This window comes from Notothenia rossii (genome assembly GCF_949606895.1).
Source record: "Notothenia rossii genome assembly, chromosome: 8".
NCBI lineage: Eukaryota > Metazoa > Chordata > Actinopteri > Perciformes > Nototheniidae > Notothenia > Notothenia rossii.
The window spans coordinates 14,149,660-14,177,367 of record NC_136906.1 but is presented as its reverse complement, the minus strand read 5'-3'; the positions used below and the strand labels follow the sequence as shown (position 1 = coordinate 14,177,367).

At 44.6% G+C, this 27,708-nt stretch overlaps 1 protein-coding gene and 1 long non-coding RNA gene across 2 annotated transcripts in view; both read left to right on the top strand.

Annotated features, from left to right (window-relative positions):
- The window catches only part of LOC307016134 (zona pellucida sperm-binding protein 3-like), a 64,140-nt gene that overhangs the window by 23,894 nt on the left and 12,538 nt on the right, over nt 1-27,708 (top strand). Inside the window, exon 9 of the mRNA XM_079645169.1 lies at nt 15,817-15,927. Within this exon, the coding sequence (XP_079501295.1) occupies nt 15,817-15,927 (111 nt within the window). The remainder of the gene's footprint in view (nt 1-15,816; nt 15,928-27,708) is intronic.
- Nucleotides 7,031-7,596, top strand: LOC307017052. The gene is made up of 3 exons (XR_013802005.1): nt 7,031-7,149; nt 7,246-7,349; nt 7,426-7,596. It is a non-coding gene; the product is annotated as an uncharacterized lncRNA (long non-coding RNA).

Here is a 27,708-nt window from a genome sequence, read left to right as displayed (position 1 = left end):
CTTGCCTTCCATGAGATCAAGGAGCTTCCTTCACTGAGACTGGCACAATATCCTGATGTACTACGTCTGTCTGTTACGTCTGATGCCCAGTCAGCATCACTGTACACTCTCAGACCTAGTCTATCTGTGTCATTTCTCTTAAAGCATAACCCCTGTTCTGCTGTACCTTTAAGGTATCTGAACACATGTTTTACTGTGTTCCAGTGCTCTTCAGTTGGTTCAGCAAAGTGCTGAGATAGTTTACTGACCACAAAACATATATCTGGTCGAGTGCATGTGGACAAGTAGATTAAACTTCCTACTGCCTCCCTGTACTTTCTTGGCTCTTTAATGTTTTCAGCGTCTGCTGTGTATTCTAGTTTTGGCTCACATGGTGTGTCTCTGGACTTGCAATCCTGCATTTCAAATCTCTCCAGTGTTTTGCTCACATATCTCTTTTGAGACATTTTGACTTGACCTTCTGTTTGCTCAAAATCTATACCTAAGAAATATTTCAACTTTCCCAGGATTTTCATTTTGAACCTTTCAGTGAGCATCCCCTTTACACTTTCCAATACACCCTCGTTGCTGGCTGCTATAATGAGATCGTCAACCCATATTATTAGGATTACCTTTTCGCTGTGCTTTTCTCTTGTATACACACAGTGATCAGCGGGGTTTTGTACAAAACCATTTTCAGTCAAACATGTATGTAACATAGCATTCCAGTTTCTGCCTGACTGCTTTAAACCATAGAGAGATTTGTGCAACTTGCATACTAACTCTTCACCTGTTTTTGACTGTTTCTCATAACCTTCTGGTTGTGTCATATATATTTCACAATCAATGGGTGCATGTAAATAGGCTGTTTTAACATCCATTTGGTGTAAGATTAAGTTCTCCTGTGCTGCCTTTTGCATGAGTACTCTTACACTTGTCATATCAGCTGTGGGTGAGAATGTCTCATCATAGTCGATTCCTGGTTTCTGACTGTAGCCTTTAGCTACAAATCGCGCCTTGTACTTGTCTGACCCATCAATGTCACTCTTGAGTGCGTAGACCCATCTACCCCCCACTGCCCGTTTGCCTGGTGGCAATTGGGTGAGGTTGAAGGTCTCGTTCTCCTCCAGTGATCTCATCTCCTTGTTCATGGCATTTTTCCACTGCCTTGATTTGGGTGACGCTATGGCGTCCTGGAAGGTTTGAGGAATGTCGCATACTGCTCTGTAACAAAAATCCATGCATGTTTGCAGTTTGTCCTCCGTATCGTCAGTCTCAAACTCCTGTAGGTGAGCTGGTCTCCTCCTGGTTCTGGGTGGGTTTTTTCTGTTTGGAGTCTCGGTGACTTTACCCGGCTGTGTACGTTCAGTCTGTTCAGGTAAAGTCCCAGAAGCACCACTTTGAGTATCTTGACCTGGCACATTTCCCACATCACATTCATCAACAACATTTTCATCGCTGTCCTTGACCCTGGGATGTACATCACTATCACCATATTCATTGTATGACTGGTGTTTGTGTTTCCTTTTCTTTATCCCCCTTTGTTGTGAATTTTACCAATCTGTGCTTTTGGACCCTCTCTGTGTCTGGATAATACACCAGGTAAGCTGGGCTATTTTTATCATAGCCTATGAAAACACCTTGCTCACACCTAGGGTCGAGCTTTCCCTTCTCTTGTTTGTAAGCAAAACACACTGACCCAAATTTCTGAAGTTTGGATATATTTGGTTCTTTGCCTGTGAACAGCTCGTATGGCGTTTTCTTTGTGCGCCTACTGTAACACCTGTTCCTTACATAAGCTGCTGTCTGTATGGCATAGTTCCATAGTTTATTTGGTAACTTGCTTTCTATCAGTAAGCATCTGCCCATATCATAGAGAGTTCGCCAACCTCTCTCTGCTGTACCATTTTGGTGGGGTGAATAGGGTGCAGACGTCTCGTGTCTAATCCTATTTTTGGTTAACAGTGCCTGGAAGTCTCGGCTTGTAAACTCAGTGCCGTTATCTGAACGGATACACTTAACTTCTCCGTAAGGTGCTATGTCTGCTAAGAACCTTTCTGTGGCCTGCACTGTATCACTCTTGGACCTTAGAAAATACACAAAAATAGTACCAGAGTAGTCGTCTGTAAAAGACTGTGTATATCTGTGCCCTTCTATGCTTGGTGTTGACATGGGACCGGCTAAGTCTGTGTGGACTAGTTCTAAGGGCATCTTAGCCTTTTTGTCTGGCTCCCTATTTCTCGTTTGGGTGAACTTGCCCTGTGTACACACTTCACACAACTGAGCTGGTTTGACTGCACTTCCTCTTATCTCCATGCCTTTCACTACACCTTGTAGATTTTGTACATCTTCGTAATTGCAATGACCCAAAATGTCATGCCAAGTTTGCATGTCGTGACACCCTTTACATTGGTCAACATTCCCCTCAACAGTTGGTAAGTAATACAAATTTACACTTTCATGGATGTCAAACCTGCTGCCGTCTTTGGTAACCATGTGACTGTCCCCTTTCTTGAAGGTGATTGTCGCCCCTCCGTTTGTTGCTCTTGCCACCGAAAAGATGTCATGTGGGTATGAGGGCATGTACAGTGCATCCCGTAGCTGTGCTCTGTGTTGTCGTCCGGCGTCGTCTAATAGACATATCACCGCCGTTCCTCTTCTCTGTGCTGTTCCATTGCACTTGGTCCCGTCAGCTAACTCCACTGAATGAGACTCGGGCTGGAATGAATCGTCGAAGCTTTTAAACTTTCCGATGTCGTTCACGATGTGGGATGTCGCTCCTGCGTCCACCATGATGCCTTTCATCTTCACGTTGTCTGGTGGTTTCCCGCTCTTTGTGTGCTTGGCCTTGAAGAGATGGTCTTGGTCGCCATTCTGTTCCTCTGCGACTTTTCTGGCACCATCTTCTCCCCCCTTTTTCTTACAGAGTGATTCATCGTGTGTATTCCTTTTGCAGTAACCGCACCACACTTTTCGAAAACATTTTCTTGATATGTGTCCTTTTATTCCACACTTGTAGCACGTCACATTGGCATCTTCATCTCTTCTGTTGCTAGCGTGCGTCTTGGTGCCTCGGCCTTGCCTTGCACATGTTTTCATCACATTATCTGTGGATTCTGCTGTGTTCATTTTCTCCGACTCTTCATAGACCCTTAATCTTCTTCTAAAGTCTGTGAACGTAACGTTATCTTCGTTCTGTGTTACATGGACGGCGAATGGCTTGAAGGAGTCTGGTAACCCATTTAGTATCATGGCTATGGTCAGTCCATCACTCATGGTCTCGCCTGCATCTCTCAGGGCTGTAATCACGTTCTCTGCCCTTATCATGTAGTCGGTAACACTCTCGTTGTCTGCCATGTGCAGCCTCGTTAACGACGTGTATAAGTTTATTATCCTCGGCTTGCTTTTCCCTGAATAATGTTCTTTCAGTATTTTCAGAGCCTTCCTGCCGTCATCTGCGGCCTCATGTCTTATTAGCGACAGGCTCTTATCATCTATCAGCCTTATTAGCTCAGCATAGCAATCAGCATTCTTCCTTCTATCTGCATCTAGCTGTTCTTGATCAGCACCGGTGGGCTCATGTAAGATAGTCTCTTTTAGCCTCAGAGTATGTAAGCAGCCTAGGAATCTTGTTTCCCAAAGGTCATACTTATCTTCACATCCTTTGAATAAGAGCTGCGGTGCCAGGAGACCTGTTGCTCTGCTTGCCATTTTTGCGCGCCAACTTTACCGCGAGGGCTACTAGCTTGCTAATATACTTCACTTGCTAAGCTAGCTTGTTAGCTTAATTGGCTAACGCGTAATACGTCGCGTAACACTTCTTCCGATAATCTAACTCACTTATCTCCAAGTCGGTTTGTGTCCAACTCTGCCTGGGCCCATAACCTGTTAAGCTTGGGTGCACATGAATCGCGTATGAACAATAAGTAAATCAGACTCGGTATTTTCTTCAGCATGTCTCCGGTAAGTTTATTCACAGACTGACAACAGTCAACGTAGTGACGTCACATTAGGACGTACCTTCATACAAGAACAGAATAACAGTGCGACTGCTACCGTAGTACACAGACTAAGGGCGTAATCAAATAATAATACTTAACAGGGGGGCTGACGTAAACATTCTGGGAACACTGGAGATAGCCCCAACATCTGGAGACACTGAATCACCTGTCTGTGGCAGAGTCCTGCATCGGGTCGGGTATCCACGGGTACCCGACGGGTGACCCGCAAAAAATGTGATTTGCGGGTGGTATTTTTTCAAACGCTTTTTCCTGGGTAAAACAAAGATGATGCGGGTCGGGTTGCGGGTGTCGCATAATAAATATATTTAAATAATAATAATTTAGTTTAATGTTTAAATCCTCAGACCTCTCCCCCCCACGGGAACAAGCATAATCATAACCTCTGAAGCGCATCTATCTGCTGCTGAGCACGCCACATTCTGAATGGCTGAGGTGACGCTCTCTAGCGGAGAATACAGCATTTTCAATAACTCTTCCTCAAGAGCGAAATCCAACGTCTGGGAGGCTTTTGGTGTCATTCTAGATGGAGAATATAACCAACATCCCACGCTTTTTGAGCCAAATATGCAACTGCGTGTGTTAATAATTACACGTTTTCACTGCTCATATATATGCGGGTTCGGGTCGGGTTGCGGATCTTGTGCCGGCTGGTCGAGTCGGGTTGCGGAACTAATTGGCAATATGTGCGGGTAGCGGGGCGGGTTCGGTATTGCACGTTGCGGGTGCGGGGCGGGAGCGGGTCTTGAAAATCAGACCCGTGCAGGACTCTGGTCTGTGGTACTTAGAAGCCAACGTTCTCACAGTCAGGGTGGATATATATTATAAGTTAGGGTCCTGTAAACATGTACGCCGGCACAGTTCGATTCAGAAGCTCTCATAAATATAATAAATATATATTTTTAAAGCTTGGGTTGTGTTTTGAGCGCACCAAAAAAAGTGCTATTCACATACAAGACAATACAATGTGTCCAAATATAAATAATAGGTAGATAATAATAGGAAAGAGTGAAAGAGGTTAGGTCAATAACCCTTGATAAGAATGGGTTCGCCTGATATGTCAGTGGTTAGAGCTGGAAGCCCATATGCAGCCACCGCTGCCTAGTAAACCAGTTTGAATCCTGAACCAGCCGAACATTTCTGGCATGTTATCCCCTCTGTCTCCCCCTTTCAACTCTAACACCTCCAATAACGGCCCTCTGGACCGAAAGAAACTAAAAAGTATGAACAGAAAAACCCAAAATGGATCAATCTAAAATAACATAAAATATTTAGGCAACAATACAGGGTGAACATCATAGACGGATTTTGAGGGGGGGCAGGGGGGGCATTGCCCCCCCTAGTGGCTGAAATATGTTACAGCATTACTACGTCTAAAACTGTTCCAATACAAATATTTCTTTATATCAATATTTTAATAGATGTGATATAATGATTGTTACAATACAAATCTGAATAATATCATGTTTTGTTTGAAATAATTTCATTTTTGAGCAGTCGAATGTTGTGACGTGTGTTTGTGAAGTATGAGGTCAAGGGCAAGTTCCCTTGAGTATGCAGCGATTTTTAAAATGTCCAATTTCTGTGACCTTTCAGGCATCTGCTTCTGCACTAAGTAGGACACTGGTTAATAATATTGTAGCGTGTTCAAGTAACCAAGGGATATAGTAGTTATCAAATGAGCATAAGATGTGCACAGTTATGATACGTTTTACAGTTATGTAATGCACTGTTGTTGGGGGGAGAGACCGACCCTTCCATATGAGTGTGTGTGTACGGCGGGCATGAGGCGTGCATGACGGGACGAGTTGTGTTCGTATGTGGAAAAGTCATACTCAGTGCGGTGAACGCTGGCTTCATTGCTACTGTATCCGTAGCACACCACGCAATAGTTGGGACTGTGTACTGACGTCAGTGAAAAAGTTTGCCCCCCCAAGCGCAAATGTCAAACTCCGCCTATGGTGAACATCTGAAATGGAAAATTAAGAATATAGTTTTGAACTTTATATTTCGTAAGTCATTTGATTTTAAGTATTTGGAGGCATTTTCAATACTTTCTTTGTTTGAACTGCATGGATTGATTTGTATATGTGTCTTATGTTTCAAACACAGATCGAATTGTATTTATGTAGCTCAAAATCACAAGTTTTACATTTGTATTTTATTTTATTTTATTTAGTCTGTACAGATCAACAAAACATGAATGATAGTTTAAAAACATAATAAAATGACACCATAGACCACAATAATAATGTGATAGTGTACAAATTAAGGATCCAGGGGGGAGGTCAAAATGCTTCCTGCATGGTTTTCATGAACTGCAACACTAACAGTTTATTTAAAATCCAAAGTAACAAGCAATGAAGCAAATATATATGCACATTTTAAACATGTGAAAACGCCCTTCACCTCTCTCTCAATCAGCCTCATGTTTTGAGTTCAGAGTGTGCAGCCAATTAACCTGATGAGTGTCTGATTGGACGCAGGTGTGCTGCTCTGATGAGGATAATGATTGGCTAGTTTAAAAAGCTCCACCGCTCACCCTGAACCATAGGCCTACTGTGAGTCAGTCAGGAAGACAGAGAGCAGCCGACCAGTTTCAGTTATGAAGGCCTTTCAATTTCAGGTTATCCTAGGACTCTGTGTGAGCACCTCTTTTGCTTTCCCGCCGACACAAGATGCTTCGTTTCAGAGCCTTGCGAACACAGGCAGGTCTGAACTCGTTCAGCAGAAGTCTCCGGCTGAGGAACCGCAGCAGGTGAATACCATCAGAGTGACCTGTCATCCAGACTCTTTGGAGATTGTTATCAAAGCCGACATGTTTGCGGTTGGAGCTCCTGTTGATGGTGACGAGATACGCCTTGGAGTAGAGACCAACAACCAGTACTGCAGAGCTACAGCGTCTTCAGCAGATGAGTACAGTATCAGTGTTGGACTTGTGGAGTGCGGCACCAGACACTGGGTAACTTTAAAATATATTTCATTTCAAATATGATTCATTAGCTTCTAGTTTTAAACACGTCTACTCTCCACAGGTAACTGAGGACTTTCTGATCTACACAAACCTCCTCATATACTCTCCTGAGGCCTCTCCATATGGTGTTGTTCGAATGGAGGAGGCTGTAATTCCAATTGAATGTCATTACGAAAGGTCTTTGTCTCTTTTTGTTTTTAAAGCTCACATTGTAAACATCTTTTGAATGATGTCTGTCTTTTTTTTTTTTAAATGCATGTTTCTGTTTCTTAGGAATTACAGTTTGTCCAGTTCTTCACTCATGCCTACCTGGATCCCCTTCATGTCGACCCAGGCTGCAGTGGAAATGTTGCAGTTTAACTTGAGAATCATGACAAGTGGGTTTTGATAATCTCATGTTACGAGTTGTCATGTCTCTATTTGCACTTAGTACTTTTTTCTGTCCGCGTGCAGGTGACTGGCAGTACAAAAGAGGCTCTAATGTGTTTCATCTCGGTGAGCCCATCAGCATCGAGGCCTCGGTCAGAATTGGGCATCACATTGGGCTCCGAGTGTTTGTGAGCAGCTGCGTGGCTACACTGAGCCCTGACATGCACTCCAGCCCCAGGCATGCCTTCATTGAAAATGGGTAAGGCTGCAAATTGCTAAATGGCAAAAAGTAAAGTCTTTTTCTGACCCTAGAGGGAGCTGTTTTAATGTCTAAGGCTCTTCAAGTGGTTTAATTCAGACACAAGCAATGCTGACTCGAGTGACAGGTTAATAAAAGATCAGTCCTTTAGTGTCGTCTTCAAGTTAGCCGTTAGCTAAGGCTTGCAGCAGTTTGCTTTTAATCTTTGGTATTCTAGTTCTTCATTTCTGTGCCACTATTGGCAAATGCACAGGTCAGATTTGTGCAGTTCTGACTCTAAAGAACTACTTCCAGAACTTTCCTATAGAGAGGCGAAGTCCCGCCCATCTACTTCCGACCGATGGGACCTTATTTCTGAAAAGTTATGTATTGGAGAGAAAAAGATTATCTTTCGACCCCGTTTCAATTGTGCAACGAATTACACATGTGGTGATTATCAATCTTAAAAAATAATTTCCGTGTAAAAAGTCAGTTTGTCGTAAAACTGTTGCAATATAACACTATGAAAACTATAGGTTACTTACGTAACCCCAGTTCTCAGAGTAACATGAAGTGAGATGTCTCACTATGGGATGCGCCTCAACGCATATGCACCAGAAGCATCAATCTCATTACGCCAATCCTGATTGGCTGGTGATCTTGACGCCAACGTCAGGGAATCCACCAACCCTATAAGTAGCTTGCGCCACGACGCAGGCGTCATTCAAAATAAGCACCTCTTCTCGCTTCGCCTCAGCAAGAAGGGCCGTCAGGTGAGACATCTCACTTCATGTTACTCTGAGAACTGGGGTTACGTAAGTAACCTATAGTTCTCATTCATAACACTCCGTTCGATGTCTCACTATGGGATATTGAGACTCCCGCATTGCCAGACATGCTTATCTCGAAAATCACCAACACAAAAACAGAACTTAACAGGTAGAACCCTGTCCCAATACGGGGCCCAGCACTGCGCGGGCCACACTTGGAGCAGAAACATCTAGCCTGTAAAAGCGGACAAAAGTGAGCGGCGAGGACCAGCTCGCTGCTGCACAAATGTCTTGAATGGAAACACCCTTGAACAAAGCCCAGGATGTAGCCAATCCACGAGTAGAATGAGCGCGCAGGCCCGTTGGTGCCTGCAAACCCTGACTCGTATAAGCCAGAGCAATCGTCTCCACAATCCAGTGGGAGAGCCGTTGCCTGGTAACGGGCTTGCCCTTATGAGGGTTAGCCCAAGATACAAAGAGTTGGTCATTGCACCGAAACTCTTTCGACCTGTCCATATAAGTGCGCAAAGCACGAACCGGGCAAAGCAAATTCGGCCGCTGTTCCCCAGAGGAACCTAGCGGTGAAGGAAATGCCTCAAGGTCAATGGGAGTGCATGAGCCAACCACCTTAGGCACAAAGGCCGGGTTGGGCTTCAGCAATACTCTCGTTTGCCCCGGGGCAAACTGAGTACACGAAGGATGCACAGAGAGCGCGTGAATATCACTGACTCGTTTGGCAGATGCCAGAGCCAGTAACAACACTGTCTTCAGTGACAAGTGCTTCATGTCAGCGTCTTCCAGGGGTTCAAATGGAGCTCGAGCGAGCCCATCTAAAACCACCGTCAAGTCCCACAAGGGCACCAATGACCTGGAAACGGGGAGGAGCCGGCGAGCCCCTTTCATAAAACGGCAGACCAAGGGATGTTGACTAGCCGTCTTTCCCCCAAAGCCCACATGGCATGCGGCAATAGCAGCCAGGTACACTTTGATCGTGGAGAAAGCTCTGTGTTTATCAATCAGATCCTGTAGAAATGATAGAATCACACCGACAGGGCATTGAAAAGAGATGTGTTTCTTTTGAAGACACCACTCCTCAAACACCCTCCACTTACAGTCATAGAGAGACCTGGTGGAGGAAGCCCTTGCACTCTGAATAGTGTTTATCACTTTCTGAGGGAGCCCCACTGTACTCAGGTTATACCACTCACGGGCCAGGCCCATAGCGCCAGGTGCTCCGGGTGAGGGTGAAAAATCATTCCCCCCGCCTGAGATAGAATGTCCCTGTGTAGCGGGAGCTGCCATGGCTGTCCGCACAGCAGCTGATATATCTCCGCCAGCCAGTACATTGCAGGCCAGTGTGGAGCTATCAGGATCAGTGTGTGGCGTTGTTCTCTCACTCTGGCCAGAGTTGGAGGAATTAGAGCCAGGGGTGGGAACGCGTATAGAAGGACCGGGGGCCAAACGTGCGCGAGCGCGTCCACGCCTAACGGTGCATTTAGATCGCGCATTGAAAAGAACAGCTGACATTGAGCATTTTCTTTTGATGCGAACAGATCTACCGCGGCCCGGCCGTAACGCACCCACAGCTGACTCACAATCGTTGGATGTAGAGTCCAGTCTGCGTACAGTGGTGCACCTCTGGACAGCAGATCTGCCCCGAGGTTCATCACTCCCGGTACGTGTGTCGCTCTCAGAGAGAGGAGACGTCCGCAGCTCCATAAGATCAGTTTGCGTGCCAGCCTGTGTAACTGTAGAGAACGCAAACCCCCTTGGCGGTTTATATACGATATCGTGGTCGTGTTGTCTGTCCTCACGAGGACATGATGTCCCCTGAGAGAAGGCAGAAAGCGTCTTAGGGTGAGAAACACCGCTAAGAGCTCCAGATAATTTATGTGTGACCGTTGGAGGTCTCTGCTCCAGAGACCCCTCACAGGTCGACCTTCGTATATGCCCCCCCAGCCCGTCAGACATGCGTCCGTGGTGACCACCTTCCGCGATAAGACAGCACCCATAGGCACGCCTCGCACCAGGAAAGTCGGGTGCAGCCAGTGGCGTAGCGCCGTTACGCAGTGCACAGTGACCATCACTCTCCGCGCGCCATGACGCGTGGGGTTTAGTCTGAGGGCAGCTACCCAGCGCTGAAATTCCCTCATGTGTAAGCGGCCCAGACGTACTACTAGGATGGCTGACGCCATGAGCCCCAGTAACCGCAGACACGATCTGAAGAGAACATATTTGCGTGGCTGGAAACGAGCGAGGCAAGCCCTGAAGGCTCTCACTCTCTCCGCTGACAGGCGGGCTGTGAAGGGCACCGAGCTCAGGCGTAAGCCCAGGAAGAGCACCGACTGGGCTGGGGACAACATGCTCTTTTCTGTGTTTATTACAAAAACCCAGGTCGAGCAGGTGTTTCATGAGGATATTCGTCTGCATAATAGCCTCCTGCTCCGACTGTGCCAGAAGGAGCCAGTCGTCTAAATAGGTTGCCAGGCGAATCCCCTGTTGTCTTAACGGGGCTATCGCTGCCTCCGTACATCGCACAAACACCCGTGGGCTGAGAGACAGACCGAAGGGAAGCACTCTGTACTCGTAACAGACACCCTGAAAAGCGAACCTCAGATATTTCCTGTGTGGATAATATACTGGGATGTGAAAATACGCGTCTTTCAGGTCGATTGATGTGAACCAATCGTCCTGACGCACGAGACGCAGTAGGGATGTGTGAGTGAGCATCCGGAATTTGTATTTTCTGAGATACCCGTTCAGAGCCCTTAAATCTAGGATGGGGCGAATTCCATTCCCTCCCCGTTTGGGAACGAGGAAATATTTGGAATAGAAGCCGCTCTGACTCCGTTTGGAGGGTACGATGGATATGGCTTTCTTTTCTAGTAGCGAGAGAATCTCCTGCTCTAGAATGTGAGCCGACGCTCCCCGGGCATGTGATTGCACAATGCCCGAGAAGCGAGGGGGGGTGACAGCGAATTGGAGTCTGTAGCCCCGTGATATCGTTTTGAAAACCCAAGCAGAGCATGTGAGCATTTTCCACCTTTCGCTCCTCAGAGCGAGCGGGGATGTCACCATATCTCTGTTGTCTGCACCCTGTGACCGCATTGGTTGTGTTATGGCGCCCTCTAGTGTCTGAACACGGTGGCGCTCTAGGGTGACAACCTCGGTTGACACTGCGCATGCACCGCCGCCACCGTCCGCATTCCGAGAGAGGCGTTCATAGCCACTCTCAGAAGCGGAGCAGTCGCCTGACTGTTTATTGACATTATTATTTGTCTTTTTAATATTTTCGACTGTGCCCTTGGCTTTAAGCCTGGAAGCAACAGTGGCAAACATTTTATTTTTAGACCCTTGTGTGTGTTTGTGTGACTTGAACGACTGGCAGGAACTGCTGCCAGTGCTGTGAAGTCTGCTTCCCTCATGGCGCGAACTGGAGGATGACGTGCAGTCATCACCCGAGGCGGCGGGAAGGCGGGAGCGTGGTTGTCCCCCGGAAACACATGGGTGCTGGATACGTGTGGAACACGATCCAGGGCTGAAAGAGAACAGGAAACCTCCAGCCCTTTCCCCGAGGGGGGGAGGGAAGGCTGTCAGGCTGCCCTCTTCTTCTTCCTCGCCTGGTGACTGAAAGTCTGGGTCGGCGGTGCCTGTGTGGCTGCTGCCGGGACCGGGGACTTTCTCGGCCAATTCGTCCGCGCCTCGCGTCTCGGTGGGAGACCGGGGGCGGGCTGTGGCTTCTGCCATCTCGGGACCTTGAACAGGGCCGAGTGCGGGGTAGCCTGGGGGAAGTTCCGTCGCAGGACCGTTGGGGGCGGCGGCTGGGCTTTCCGAGGGAGGCAAAGCTGGAGAGCTTCATCCTCCTTCTTCTTGGCCTCACACCGCTGTTGCATGGAGGCAAGAGCTGAGCCGAATATGCCCTCAGGGACGATTGGCATGTCCAACACGTCCTCCTTTTCCCGGTCGGGGAGGTTTGTCAGGTTTAGCCATCTGGCTCTCTCCTGCACCACCATCATCCCCAGCGATTTTCCTGTGGCCTGTACTGCACAGCGCTGCACGCGGAGGCAAATATCCGTGATCGCCATGATCTCCTCCCACACGGCCGGTTCAGGCTTCACCGTCATGTCCGCGCACAGCTCCGCTTGGTACGCGGTTAGCATGGAGGAGACATTTAGCGCCCTGGCGGACAAAGCAGCCGCTTTGTAGGCCCGTTCAGTCATTGCGGACTGGAACCGGTCCGCCTTTGTCGGCAGTGTGGGGTTCCTGCTCGGGGCCGCCGACACCCGCGGTTGGAGGTGGGCTGCCACAAGCGGCTCCATAGGAGGCATGCGGAGTAACCCGAGCTTCTCCATGCCCTCACAGTCCAGAGAGGAGGCTCCCTGGATTGGGGCCTTGCTGCTGAAGGGGCGGTCTCTCCAGGAGACCGACACCTCATCCAGCAGCTCCGGAAATACGGGGAGAAGTTGCCTGGTCAGCCTTGCGGCTTGGGGCAAGTTCTTTCCCTCGTATCTAGACCTGGAGGGCTCTCTGGCCGCTTCAGGCCAGGGGATGTCCAGCTTAGATGCAGCGCGTTGACACACGGCCTGCAGGTCCATGCTGAGGCGGGGGAGCGGTGGCTCGTCCCCGCCCGGGGAGGTAGACATGGCCTCAGGCTTGGCAGCCTGGGCAGACGAGACGAAGATGTCATCTTCGCCTTCGTCTGAGTCGGAGAGAAGAAACTCCGAGGCGTATTCTTCTTCCTCCTCCTCATAGTCCAGCTCCAGGACATCCTCCGCGGGTGAGGCCATGGTGAGGTCCAGTTGGGAGCCCCAGCTTGACACAGCACGGGGCCCCCTTCCCGCGGCTGTCGCCGCCACCGAGTCCCAGCTTGACACAGCGCGGGACCCGGCACCCGTGGCGGTCGCCACCATGCCCTGCTCGCCGGCCGGCGAGTCTACAGGCATGGGGAGGTCTCGGACCGGCATGCTAGCTTGGCGCGCTAGACGCCGGCGGCGGCTTTTGGCGGTAAAACGGGAACAATGCCCGCACGCGCCGGGGGTGTCGATAGCCTCCTGGGCATGTTGCAGCCCGAGGCAAGACGAGCAGACCTGGTGTGAGTCAGTACTCGATATTTTTAGCCCGCAGCCGCAGAGCCGAGCCTCCGACACTCCGTCTCCTCTGGTGTGAGGGAGGGAAGAGTCCATCTTAGCTAGCCTTGGTGCGGCGTAGAAAGGACAAACGAGCAACAGGCGTGTTACCGTTTGCGGGAAAAAATCCAAAAACCTTACCGTTATCCGTTGGAAAAAAACGGCAGGGTAGATTCTGATATTAACTGGAGTGTTAATACAGTAAATTCCCGTGCGAAGCAAAAGTAGCTGGCGAGCGCCCGTCGACCGAAGGTTAGCTTCGTATATCAGTCTGTGGACCGTTAAGCTAGCTAGCTACTGATCTTTCTCGAGATGTGCTCCGAAGCGAGAAGAGGTGTTTGAATGACGCCTGCGTCGTGGCGCAAGCTACTTATAGGGTTGGTGGATTCCCTGACGTTGGCGTCAAGATCACCAGCCAATCAGGATTGGCGTAATGAGATTGATGCTTCTGGTGCATATGCGTTGAGGCGCATCCCATAGTGAGACATCGAACGGAGTGTTATGAATGAGAACTACGCAACTAGAAAGACTACGAATCCCGGTCCCGCATGCTGGCTCTTACGGAACCGAGTAACTCCCCTTGTGTGTATGTACAGCTCTCAACATGCCCAGACTTGTAGTGATTTTCACCTCTTTTAATACCTTTCGCCTTATTCTGAAAGAAAGAAGTGAAATGTGCCAACGTGAAGGCCGTCTTGGTGTTGGTGCGGGACGGGAGAGGTAGTTCATTGAGCGGTTTTACACAAAAAAAGTAATTTTTGTTTTTACTCATTTTACGACATACTTTTATTTTTTTGACTTTCAAAATTATCTTTTAAAATGACAAACATCATATGTGTAATTCGTGGCACAATTCAAACGGAATCGAAAGGTAATCTTTCTCTCCCCATTGACTCCAATGCATAACTTTTTTTTCGAAATAAGGTCTCATGGAGGTCCTCCCGGAAAGGGAGGGACTTCGCCTCTCTATATGACTAGAAATGTTAGCGGTGGAGTTGCATTGTGGGTAATGTGGACTCTGGTTATAGTAGTCAATGAGTGCTAATTTAGTGTTGCTGTTTTTGTTTTGCCTCATCATAGGTGCTTTGTTGACTCTCAGCTTCCAGGCTCAAGGTCTCAATTCTTAGCCAGGACACAGGATGACAAGCTCCACATGTCCATTGATGCCTTCAGATTTTATAATGAGGACAGAGGGGAGGTGAGGCTCTATTAAATTGCCTTAAACATGATTGTGTGTGCACGTTGGTCACTGGTCACCATGGGAAAGCGTGCGTTCTCCTCCCTGGGTCCACGTCTGTGGAATCAGCTTCCAGAGAACATACGGACCTCGGCATCACTCACAGTTATTAGGATATGCCTCAAAACCCACCTGTTCCACACCGCATTTTACAGACTGTCCTTTACTTTATTTATTTTATTTTTAAACCTTTTTATGCTCTTAATCTTTTATTTTTATATTGCCTTTTTTTTTTTATCCAATATGCTCCTTTAGATATCTTTTAACTTATTTTTCCCTTTGTGAAGCACCTTGAGATGACGTTTGTCTTTTAAAGTGTGCTGTATAAATCAAATGTATTATGTTTCCCTACACCTGCTTTTCTCATAGCTCTACATCACATGTCACCTGTATGCTGTGCCAATAAATAACGCAGATGCACCAAACAAGGCGTGCACTTTTGTGAATGGAAGGTAAGTGAGATCCAGTCTAAAATATGTCAAATTACACAAGTATTGGTGCTGAATGCTTTTTATTTATCAGATGGCGGTCCGCTGATGGTAATGACTACTTATGTGGGCAATGCAAAAGACCAGTTGGAGTTGAGCAAACTCCCAGTAAGCCCAGCAGCCCGAGCAAGTTTAGGCCTCGAGGGTTTGTGAAGCCAGAAGAGCGTGAACCCCTCTGGAGGAGTGGACAGAAGACCAGTACAGGTGGGGAGCTTGTAGAAACTTATATGATGAATATTGGCTGCAGATGTTGTCATAATGATCAATTGTCACATGTTTTGGCATAGGTTTTAGACATGATGATGGCTGGGTAACTGAATTAACATGCATTATGCTGGTTTGTGTTAGTGTGGGAACATCAGGCCAGAGTGGGTCCGATGATGGTCTTGCCAGCCAAGCAGAAGAGCCAGCCCATAACTGCAGAGGAGCGTTCTTCCATTCTTGATAAAATCAGCAGATCTACAATGTATGGCAGCCAGTGGAGGGGTGGAATAAACCGAGTTGGTAGGTCAATACCGGTATTGAATTATTCTTTGTTCATTTGAAGCCTTTAACAATCTCTAAATTAAAATTGCCCATGATGAAATCTTAATGTTGAATTGTTTTTCTGTCAAAGATCAGAGGAAAGGACTGCTTCCTGATTCATCATCGACCCAAAACCAGGTGGACGTTCTGACTTTAGCTTCTGAGCAGAATAAAGATGAAGACAAAAGTGGAACAGACAAAGGTTAAATGTGAAAAGTCTTAACCCTTTTTTAAATGGCACTCTGGAATGCACCTTTTACAGTAACACATTTATTCTGTGACTACAGATGAAGATGCTGAGGAAGTTCCTGAACTTCTAGAAAAAACCTCTCCTGAGGCCCACCTGCAGTCGAAGGCAGCGGTGCTGAACAGTACCCACACAGCGGCACTCGATGAAGTCCTCCCAACTGCTGCGGTTACTGTGGCTGTGCCCCCGCTATCCAACAGAATCTGACCTTTCTGAAACAATGGACCCAAGAGATAATAAATGATTCAAACTTTAATTTGTTTGCATTTTAATGTTGCAATACACAAAGAAAACTGATGAGCTGCTCACAGCTAAAAAGAATTAAATGCACACAATTGTTTTCTAATGAGCAAAAGTGTTCCATATAACGGTTAACATTTAGGAGTGGACTCAAAATTGCAATTGGTCTTCCATTTCTTTTCTTGGGCTTGTCTGCTGCTAAAAACGGTTCTACACCATGGCATTTATTTTCTGGGGTGTCATTTGCTTTAGTTGTAACAGCTGTATAAAGGTGATGTATTGGAGGTCAGCCAGTTTATATTTGAACTTCAGTTGCTGCAACAAAGCCTTTGTACATGAGTAGCCTCTTTTTTAAAAGGGGAGTTACCATGGGGTACTCGCAATATAATGACCTGAACATTAAGCTATAAACATTGTCTCATAACTTTGTGTCCAGGCCCATTGGGTTTTCTGACTGAATTATAATAAAGTAGCCAGACCTCTACTAGGGTATTCAATATGTTTTAGAGTTACAATTTGATGGTTTACAAAGTCCTGAGTTGTTACTTTAGCTTAGCAAATCTATTCACTCCTGTTTTGGGGGACGGATTAAAATGCATTCAAATGTAATTTGTTTCGTCAGGTGCTTCAATGATGCCAAAGAGGAAGGATCAAATGCACTTTTCAATCCCAGAACAAGATCTTCTTCTCTTCAGCTGCAGCTCGATGCCTTCCTGTTTCCCCAGGACACAAGGAACTCAGTGCGCCACTTCTATAACCTGAATGACTGTCATGTTTGGAAATGCTTCAAAGTTGTATAATGACATTTCTTTGGTCTCTCTTATTAGATTTGTATCACTTGCCAGCTGAAAGCGACCTCTGAAACGCAGAAGAGCAGCCCCGTCAACAAGGCCTGCAATTATATAAATTCAAGGTGCTTTTATGACTTCTTTTGTGAATTGTTGCTCCTTACTGTAATATTGCAAAAGGTTTGTCAGAGTATCATTTACAAAGGCTCATGTTAAAAAGTATGTATAAGCTAAAACTGGTTCAAATTGTTGCTATTAATATTTCTTGCTGCTTAAGTAATCAAGTTACTTAATTAAGGAAACATATTTTTAATGAGGTCTAATGTTTACTGTAAATATAAGGATAAAGACTTTCTAAAATGAATTTTCCATGCTGTCTCTGTACAGCCAGATCAATGTAACAGTGATGCTTACCTCAGCATTTTGACTGAAACCGTACACATGTGAGAGGAATGTGCTAAATGTAAGCTTTAAGAATATTTTTAGAATGTTGACGTTGCCCATGGAATATATGTATACAAATAAATGGTTATTTCAACATTGGATTTGGGTGTAGATGCCCTCAACTCAAAGCGAAAGGAAAACAATGATTTAATTCTGTATTCGAATCATCAGATGGATAAATGTCGATGGCATTGATGAGGTGTGTCGATGTTGCGACGATCCATGCTCCAGCAACTCTCCCACCGGTCATAAAAACGTCGGAAGTCTGATCCCTGAAGGTAAACTGTAAATCCTACAGTTTTATAACTTTCATAATCTGTGATCTGTCTGTGAAAACTGTCCCACCTAAATATTATTTGACTCTCACTTTCATTTTTATTCATGTTTCAGATTTGGTGGCACGTGAAACTGTTACTCTGGGCCCTTTAATGGTTTCGCCCTACAAGTAGGCGAAGCATAACAATCCAGACAATAAAGGATTCAACATTTGTCTATCAATCTCACCCTCCCTGACCAAACTTCAGTGTAATACTTATAGCTTAATACGAGCAACACAATTATTTTAATGATTGTTTAGTAAGGAATGTGTATACAACATAAATATTAAAGAAACAAGGATGTTTAGTCTTTACTGTTAATACCTAACATGGCTCTAAACAAAGCCACACAACTGGTCTGATGAAACATCCCCGTAAATAAAAACAGATTACACTGTATGAACATTACATGTTGATGTCAGCTGTCTGGATAGAAACGTATCAGTTTTTGAAAGAGGAAAATAAAATGTGAATTTCTCTTACCTTCAAAAAGCTGAATGAAAATAAGAATGCATGCCAAGCTCGTCTTCATGGCCTTTTCAATTATGAACTCACTAATAAATACTAAAGCTGACTCACATTGTACTCCTCCTCTTTCCTTCAGTCTTTGTGAGGTTTTGTGGACAGCCTCACTTTATTTATTGTTCTTCACCTCTGAGCAGGAAGGGGAAATCAAAGCAAGAACTGCCGTTGAAACGTTGTAGTTGGTTTTGCACACACTGATGTTTAACTGAATTTCTGAACTGAATCAGACTCATCCACTGGATTAACACCACTAATGTGTACAATTACTCAAACAAACCCTTCTCAAAAAAAAATGCTCAGTATTTGCTAGCAATAATAAACATTGCTCACCACGAAGTACTTTATATATAACACTTTTTTATAGTATCATAGTAAGTCTTCTTATAGCGATCCTGTTGTGATATTATCAAGTGAGAAAAGAAGATATGATAACATCACTTTCATGTTGTATCACTGGATATGTCTGGTGTCTGCAAGATGAGTGTGAAAGTGCAGGTCAGGAGGAGAGTCATCAGCAGCAAAGGGGTGGATATATATTATAAGTTAGTGTCCTGTAAACATGTACGCCGGCACAGTCCGATTCAGAAGCTCTCATAAATAATAATAAATATATTTTTTTAAAGCTTAGGTTGTGTTTTAAGCTCACCAAAACAAGTGCTATTTACATACAAGACAATACAATGTGTCCAAATATAAAGGAGATAATAATAGGAAAGAGTGAAAGAGGTTAGGTCAATAATCCTTGATAAGAATGGGTTCACAACATAGATTAGCTCCATGGCATAATTCCGAAACCCGCAAAATAAAGCAAAAGTCGAGACAACTTGAAAGGATATGGCGTTCCACTAAACTTGAAGAATCTCTTTTAATTTGGCATATTACTCTCAATGAATATAAGAAAGCACTGCGTAAAGCGAGAGCAGCCTACTACTCTTCATTAATAGATGAGAATAAGAATAATGCAAGATTTCTTTTCAGCACTGTAGCCAGGCTGACAGAGAGCCACAGCTCGACTGAGCCTTCTATTCCCATAGCACTCAGTAGTAATGATTTTATGTGCTTTTTTAACGATAACATTTTTACTCTTAGAAACAAAATCAATGACCTCTTGCCTTTGACCAGTATAGTATTATCAACAGCTCCCGGAAACGTAAGTTCTAATATTACACTAGATAGTAAACTAGAATGCTTTTCAGCCATAAACCTTGAACAATTCAATTCAATGATTCTCTCTTCTAAACCATCAACGTGTATCTTAGACCCGATTCCAACTAAGCTGTTAAAATAAGTTTTTCCATTAATTAGCACTTCTTTATTAAATATTATGAATATGTCTTTATTATCAGGCTATGTTCCACAATCATTCAAAGTAGCAGTGATAAAACCGCTTCTTAAAAAGCACAACCTCGATCCAGAGGTTTTATCAAACTATAGACCTATTTCTAATCTTCCGTTCCTCTCAAAAGTTCTTGAGAAAGCAGTCGCAAAACAGCTGCGTGATTACTTAAAAAACTATGATTTATTTGAAGATTTTCAGTCTGGCTTTAGAACACAACATAGCGCAGAGACAGCTCTGGTTAAAGTCACAAATGACATTCTAATAGCCTCAGACAAGGGACTTGTCTCTATTCTTGTCTTGCTCGATCTTAGTGCTGCATTTGATACTATCGACCATGATATCCTATTGCAAAGACTAGAGCACTTAGTTGGCATACAGGGAACTGCTTTAGGCTGGTTTAGGTCCTATCTATCTGAACGCTCTCAGTTTGTACGTGTCAACGATGAATCTTCCATGCAAACCAAAGTTAGCCATGGAGTGCCACAGGGCTCAGTGCTTGGACCTATTTTGTTCACACTATATATGCTTCCGTTAGGCAATATTATAAGGAATCATTCTGTAAACTTTCATTGTTATGCGGATGATACTCAACTATATTTATCAATCAAGCCTGATGAAATTAATCATCTAAATAAAATTCAAGACTGCCTCAAGGACTTAAAAACGTGGATGACCTTACATTTTTTTATGTTAAACACGAAACTGAAGTTATTGTACTTGGCCCGAAGAATCTACGAAACAAATTATCTAAAGATATACTAACTATGGATGGCATTAATTTGGCCTCCAGTGAGACTGTAAGGAATCTTGGTGTTATATTTGATCAGGATTTATCCTTTAACATCCACATGAAATCAATTTCAAGGACCGCCTACTTCCATCTACGTAACATTGCAAAAATCAGGCATATCTTGCCTCAAAACGATGCAGAGAAACTAGTCCATGCATTTGTTACTTCAAGGCTGGATTATTGTAATTCCTTATTATCAGGGTGTACCAAGAAGTCAGTCAAGTTGCTTCAGCTGATTCAAAATGCTGCAGCTCGTTTACTAACCAGAGTTAGGAAAAGGGACCACATTACTCCTGTTCTGGCTGCCTTACACTGGCTCCCTATAGAACAAAGGATAGAATTTAAAATTCTTCTTCTCGCCTACAAAGCCCTTAATGGGCAGGCGCCATCTTACCTTAAAGAACTCATTATACCCTACTGTCCTACTAGGGCATTGCGTTCCAAGAATGCAGGGTTGTTGGTTGTCCCTAGAGTCTCTAAAAGTACAATGGGAGCCAGAGCATTTTCTTATCAAGCTCCACTTTTGTGGAATCAGCTTCCAGTTTGTGTTCGGGCGGCAGACACCCCATCCGTTTTTTAGAGTGCGCTTAAGACCTTCCTTTTTGATAAAGCTTATGGTTAGGGCTGATTAGATTCAGCCCCTAGTTTTGCTGATATAGGCTTAGTTTGTCGGGGGACATCTTACTTCTTCCTTCTCTCTGTCTATACCTGTGTACTCTCATGTTCCGATTAACCCAGCTTCCCCAAATTTCTTTCTTTTTGGTTTCTATATACGCCGGGATCCGGAGTCATGGATGATCCTGCGGTCCTGTGTCATGGATTGCGAGTCCTGGATCTTGAGTCGTGGCTGTGGTCCTGGATCATAAGTCCTGGATGGATATCCTCGTGGATTCATCTTCCTATTATACACACATGCATTTCCAAACATTTGGACTACCTATGTTGCAAATGTATTATCTTTTCAATTTACACACGGCATCTATTGCACGCCTGTCCGTCCTGGGAGAGGGATCCCTCCTCTGTTGCTCTCCCTGAGGTTTCTCCCATTTTTCCCTTTAAACTGTAGGTTTTCTCACGAAGTTTTTCCTTGTACGATGTGAGGGTCTAAGGACAGAGGGTGTCGTATTGTCATACTGATATTCTGTACAAACTGTGAAGTCCACTGAGACAAATGTAACATTTGTGATATTGGGCTATATAAATAAACATTGATTGATGGTTCGCGTGATATGTCAGTGGTTAGAGCTGGAAGCCCATATGCAGCCACCGCTGCCTAAACCAGTTTGAATCCTGAACCAGCTGAACTTTTATGGCATGTCCTCCCCTCTGTCTCCCCTTTCAACTCAAACATTTCCAATAACGGCCCTCTGGACCGGAAAAAACTAAAAAGTATGAACAGAAAAAACCAAAATGGATCAATCTAAAATAACATAAAATATTTAGGCAACAGTACAGGGTGAACATCTGAAATGGATAATTAAGAATATAGTTTTGAACTTTATATTTCGTAAGTCATTTGATTTTAAGTATTTGGAGGCATTTTCAATACTTTCTTTGTTTGAACTGCATGGATTGATTTGTATATGTGTCTTATGTTTCAAACACAGATCAAATTGTATTTATGTAGCTCAAAATCACAAGTTTTACATTTTGTATTTGATTTTATTTCATTTAGTCTGTACAGATCAACAAAACATGAATGATAGTTTAAAAACATAATAAAATGACACCATAGACCACAATAATAATGTGATGTGTACAAATTAAGGATCCAGGGGGATGTCAAAATGCTTCCTGCATGGTTTTCATGAACTGCAACAGTAACGTTTTATTTAAAATCCAAAGTAACAAGCAATGAAGCAAATATATGTACATTTTAAACATGTGAAAACGCCCTTCACCTCTCTTCTTCTTCTTCTTCTTCTTCTTCTTCTTCTTCTTCTTCTTCTTCTTCTCTTTAATGGCGAATCTTCTTCTTCTTCTTCTTCTTTTCTTTAATGGCGAATCGCTTCCACTTGGAGCATATATCGCCACCTACTGTTTAGTTATTAAATGTTCATACTAAATCCTTGTCCTCAGACCAGTGCTTTTGAGGAATTTGAAGATCAGCTTGTTTGCTTCATTTCTTGATTTACTTTCAAATATTGCCTTGAAATCCATGTCCTTGATGTTGAGTTGTTCCAGTGCAGTTTTCAGAATGAATCTTTGTCTGTTATAGCAGGGGCGTCAGCTGACCCAATACTATACAGGGGCACAACAGGGGCACAGAAAAAAAAAATGTTTTGCAGTTATTTCTTTGAAAAAAGCATGGGCACAGATAATTAATGCAAGCACGCGAGCAAACATTTTTTTGCACTTATTTATTATAATAAAGTGTCATAAATAAATAGTACAATCAGATTGTTATTTTCTGCATCATTAAATATCTAGCCTACCTGAACCAAACTGAATTGAATTGGCCTACTTGTGAACTTAACTGTATACAGTATCTCTAAATCACTAACTGATGAAGGCAAAAGAGGCACAATGAATCTTCATGAAATATCTGTCAGCAAACATGGACTTGAAAACTGAAAACTGAAAGAGAACCCCCCATCCTATGATGGTGTGATGGTGACTATCCTATGAGGTGTGTACATGGTCAGAGAGATGGGAGAGGTCTATGTTCATTTTTTTTAAAGTAAACTGTAACGTCTCGGTTTCAGTTTTGCAAAGCTATCAATCAATTGACAGTGGCTTAACTTGGAGAGTGCTCCTCTCTCAACAGACATGATGGCAAGATGGTGGAGTCTGTCTTGCCCCATTGTGCTTCTTAACCACGTGTGGAGGCGTCTCAGCACGCTGAATGTACGTTCACAAGTGCAGCTGGACACTGGAATGGTCAGAGATATCTGAATGACCTGTGTCAATGTTGGGAACATGACATGATCCAGCAAACTGAAAAGACATTGCATGTCAGTGATTGGAAGGCTTTCCTGCTTTCTGGCCAGATAGTTTTTAGCCACCAGCAATTCCTCTTGCTTTAGATCCACATTATAATGATCTGCCAGACCTCTGAGGTCCTCCTCACAGAGAAAGTTGCTAGATCCTGGATTACAGGCCTGAACACCTTTTAGAACTGTGCTGTTGAGAGATGAAAAACGCTGCTCCATCTCAGCAACCATCCTGTCAAGGCAAGGTAGATACACTGCGGTTCTCAACTTCTCGGCATTCCCTAGGTCAGGCATCCTCAAAGTCCGGACTCCGGTCCGGATCCGGACCGAACCACAACTGTCTCTGGACTCTGAGCAAATTATACTTTTCATTTGTGTTATCTGCGAGACATCGCCACAACGCAACGAGTCAAAATGTTCCGCTATGTCCACTACAAACAGCGCTCTGCATGTCCGACTGTTCCACTGTCTGTGTGTCTGTCAACGCATTGGTTCAATCACATTCAGCATCCTGTCAGCGTTTTTTTCCCCCACCAACAGTCTGCGAATCAGAGGCACAGTAGGGCGGGTCTTCGCGGAATGCGGGTGGGAAAGATGCGTGTGTTTAAAAAAAGAAAAAGTCCGAGCGAGAGTTAACAGCTCATCTAGTTGCATGCATCTGTACTGTAGCTAGTAGTCTAGTTTCACCTACTGGGGTGGCATGGGGGGGCAACTGCTACCCTCAAAATAGGCCTTGCCACCCCAGCTGCCACCCCAGTGGGCAGCTTTGTTTTGAAAGAAAAGTTGTGGCTCATCGGACATTTATGAGAGAAAGTCTCTAATGTCCGAGTACAAGTGAATGCAGCACAAGACGCACGCCTTGTAACCCCTCCCCCGGACCTGGCGCGAGCGTGGAAATATGATTGGCGGCGATTTCATTTGAACGGTACGGCGCAAAACGAGAAGCATTCGGACCCAAGTACTGAAGGAATTAGGTATTTGCGGTCTACAATGACAGAGAAGAGACTGTCAGGTTGGCTGTACTCATCATTGAATCAAAACGCACTAAAGCTGTTGATCTTAATACGTTTGTGAGGCGTTTTGCTGAACAAGATGGTAATCGCCGCATTCAGCTAATAGACATGTCAACTTGATGCTCTGCTCACGGATGAGCATACCAAACTGTTAAGAGGATGACCTTACGTGTGTAAATATATGTTTTTCTTTGTGGGGGTCTTCCCCCAAAAAACAGTTTTAAGTCCTGAGAAAGTCAAATAAGACGGTGTGTAAAACTACACTGCCCAGCAAAAAGAAAGTAACCACTTTGATTGAACTAGGCCAGTAGGTAAGGGCTTTCCACTGGATAATAACTGAAGTATAAAAGAATGCATGACTGAAGTGATGGAGACCATGTTTGAAGGCAAACTAAAAGAGGAAATAACAGGTCAAATCAAGCAAATCCCCATCTCAGATTCCACAGCAACCAGAAGAACATACTGGCTGGTGATTTGATGAATCAGCTTTGTGATGGAATACAAAATGCATAGTGCATTTCCTTAGCGGTGGATGAGTCCATTGACACCACTGACAATGCTCAGTTGCTGGTGTTTGTGAGTTTTTATGATGAGGCAAAGGGGGAGTTTGTTGAAGATGTGTTGGGCCTGACGAACCTCAGTCGACAGAAAAGGGGGCAAGACATTTATAAAGCAATATTGGGAATGCTAAATGAAAGAGGGTGCAGTTGCCTTTATTCATAACTGTGCAGCTCTGAGGGATCGAGCACAGACACAATAACAATGAAAACTGCTGCATACAGATTATTTTAGTTTTTGCAACCTCGTGTTAAGAATCTTGTTGTAATTGTTTAAAAGTTTGAATGACCGTAATAAACGGACCTTTGTCTTATTGAAAAAAAAATATTGGACCTTTAAGATTTGTATTTGAGTACCCCTGCCCTAGGTCACTCGCTGTCCCACAACTAGACTCGACTACATACTCCTCCATGCGTCTCTGCTTCTGCCTTTGTCTTGGTACAGCACATGACTCAGGGATTTGGTGTGTTTCGCACAAGGCCTTTGCGCGGTCATAAACCTCAGCTGCTTTGTCATCAGTGCGCATTTCTTGTAGAGTGGCGCACACAGCGCATTTGAACTCCTCAGCTTTTGCCAGGTCCACAGTTTCACTTTGTAGGTATTTGTGTAGACTTTCTGTCACAGACAAAAAAGTCTTGAACATCATCAATAGATAAACTGTGGAGAACCTTGCAAGGTTGGCATGCAGACCCACAGCCGTAGGGTTGCTGATATTGGACAGGCACGTGAGAACTGCTGGGAAATTCTCTATCATAGCGTTGATAGACCTCAGCTGGCAAGACCATCGGGTCTTGGACAGCTGTACAAGCTAAGAAGCTTGTAAGCCAAGCTGTTTCTGAGTCTCCTTAAACTTGTCATGGTTCACAAGGGAGCCAGAAAAGAATGTATAGACATTCTGCAGGAGGTCAAATAACTTCCTGGCCTCTGGTATGGCCAGACATGTGGAACAGAGCACTAAATTCAATTGATGTGCATAGCAGTGCACATAAATGGCCATGGGATGGTTCTCTCGGAACTTTGCTTGGACCCCTCCAACAGCCCCACTCATGACTGAGGCGCCATCATAAGCCTGTGCAACCACCTTCACATGGTCTATGCCATTCAACCTTAGCTGTTGTTCAATGGCAGTTGTAATGGACTCTGCGTCAAAACCCTTCAAATCTACCATAGCTAGTAAATGTTCTTGCACACTCCCCCCAGCAACATATCGGACACACACAGCTAGCTGCTCAGTGCTGCCATCTCTTGCTTCGTCAGCCATCACTGAAAACATTCCAGCCTCCTTAATGTCTTTACTGATAGCTTTTGTTATCTCCTGGGCACAGCACTGAATTACTTCATTTTGTGATGAAGGTGACAAGTATGTAGTGTGTGATGGTGCTGAATATGTCTGAAGGAAAGGGTCGAACTCTTTCAAGTGGTTCATGCATTCCAGAAAGTTCCCCTGGTTGTCGCTGGACATGCCCTCATCATGGCCACGGAATGGGATATTTTGTTTTCCCAAAAACTTGGTAACAGCCACAACCCGGCTGAGGTACTCCCGTCTCTCTTTTATTTCATGCTCACTGGCAGAATCCAAATGGTCGACAACACTGCCATGAGCCTCACTGGCTTTATAACTACACCAAGACTGCATGCTTGCCTTATGTGCTGGTGATTTCTCATGCTCTCTATAGACATCCAGAGCTTTTTTCCAATTTTGAAAGCCAGTGTTTACAAAGGTGTCATTCTTCAAATGTTTCCCAAATATTCTACAGGGAAAACAAAGCGCTGCATCTTTAGCCTTGGAATATTCCAGCCATGTAAAGCTTTCAAACCAGTTGGCGTTAAATGATCGATTCTTTGCACCAAAGTTGTGCTGGGGATATTTTGACAACTTAACTTGGTTTGGGCCAGACTCCTTTCCCCCAAGATCACTTGTATGTCCCTCAAGATTGTGGACACTGCTTTTTTCTCTTGCCCCCAGTCTAATGTTCTCTGCCACTGTGGCAACTGTTTTCTCAGTCTCATCTCTGGGGTGTGATCTCTCCGGCCTGTCTGTCTCTTGTTGTCCTTCCTTCTCTCTCTGCCTTTCCCCTGCCTCAACCAGCTCAATCTCTTCTGCCCTCTGACTCTCCTGTCTGGTGCAACGTACAAAAAAATCATATGCTCAATAGTTACCTCAGATAACCATTAAAAGTTCAAATAACATTCATCACATCTATAAGTAGGGACATTTACAGTAGCTAACTACATTGTCAGCTGAGTCTCACTCTCACCTGTCAGTGTCATCTCTCAGTGTCATCCCTTCCTGTGTCCCTTCAATCTCCTCCTCTCCTCCTCTGCACTCTGCTGCACTGAGTCTTGAAACAACATGAACATATTACAGTCTAATGTCTGCATTTTCATTATCTACATTTTTACATATGCAGATGTAAGGTTACTTGTGTATAACCTGTTTGCAGTTATTCCTAATTAATATTAAATTAATAGCCATATCACCTCTGCTCGTGCTCATCAACATCCCTCTCTCCTTCACCTCCTCCGACACTCTGCTGCTCCTCTTTGTCTGGACAGATATGTAACTGTTAGGCTAGTGACCAGTGGTGAACTCAACTTGTGGGTTGTTACCTAAAAGTGGTTTGGGTTGCCTTGTTACCTAGCTCAGTGGTTTTCAAAGTGGGGGCCGCGGCCCCCTGGGGGGCCGCCAGGGGGCGCTAGGGGGGCCTCAGAAAATTGGAGGGAAGATAAGAAAAAAAAAGGAAAGACAAAAAAAAAAAATTCTAATTATTTTTTAATAAATATTTTAA